The 943-nt window shown below is 38.9% G+C and overlaps 1 protein-coding gene across 1 annotated transcript; it reads right to left on the reverse strand.

Annotated features, from left to right (window-relative positions):
* LOC149500660 (uncharacterized) lies at positions 1 to 573 on the reverse strand. The gene has a single exon (XM_089735929.1). The coding sequence runs from the start codon at positions 571 to 573 to the stop codon at positions 1 to 3; it is 573 nt and encodes a 190-aa protein (XP_089592055.1).
* Between the last annotated feature and the right edge of the window lie 370 nt (positions 574 to 943).

The raw sequence follows: 943 nt of genomic DNA on the forward strand, positions 1-943 counted from the left end.
TTATAATCTCTGTTCTTGCAGCTTGTCTATATCCGCGCATATCCAATTTTGATCGAAACAAAAAGTCATTAACTCACTATAAAAACGTTCGCCAGGGTGTGCATTAAAGTCACCTAATACGTAAACAGATTCAATGTCATCATTATTAATAATAGCACTTACCGCGCTAAGGCATTCTGTGAAATCCGTCATATTATCCGATTTAGCCGTGGGCATATAAACACTAAATGCTAAACATGATCTACGCTCCATTCGTATTCTTATCGCACAAACACGCGGATTATCGCACGGAACAACCGACACATTCTTAAAGACACTTTTATTCCACAATAAAGCAACACCTCCGTGCGGTCGCCCGCGTAACATACCTGCCGTCGTGTCAACTGCGGACGTGCCCGTGCATCCGAAATCCTTATCAATACTACTAAGATACGGTATGTCATCTGGTAGTAGCCAGGTTTCTTCCAATGCTATTATATGCGACGTACGACATAACTCGCGGATACCTTCGATGGAGCGCTTTACGCTTTTACAATTAAAACTGACTAGTTTAATTACGTAATTAGCATTCATGATGCTCTCTGTGATAGGCCGATCACAGTAGTATTACTGTGCATATCTGTTCTATGCTTAAAATGCACGAAACGACGAAAAATAATAACCGCAGGCCAAAGCTCATCGTCTAAGAACATAGATATTTTTTGTTGCGGTACAAGCTTGTATGCATTGTATTCCGTTTGCCTTTTTATAGATATCTTTTCTAGTACGACTTTTTCTTTCGTTTTCTTATATATATAATCAGTAATATCTTTGTTAGCCGTTTCCTTGTGTATGTTTGTAATAAAAATAGGCACCTTTATTTCTGCCGCTTTAAAATTAAATTGTCCATCCGTGTTGCGGGCAATACCCGTTTTGCCACTATACCTGTACTTATTTTTCCGTT

The sequence above is a fragment of the Bombyx mandarina genome, chromosome 20 (assembly GCF_030267445.1).
Source record: "Bombyx mandarina strain Sakado chromosome 20, ASM3026744v2".
NCBI classification, from domain to species: domain Eukaryota; kingdom Metazoa; phylum Arthropoda; class Insecta; order Lepidoptera; family Bombycidae; genus Bombyx; species Bombyx mandarina.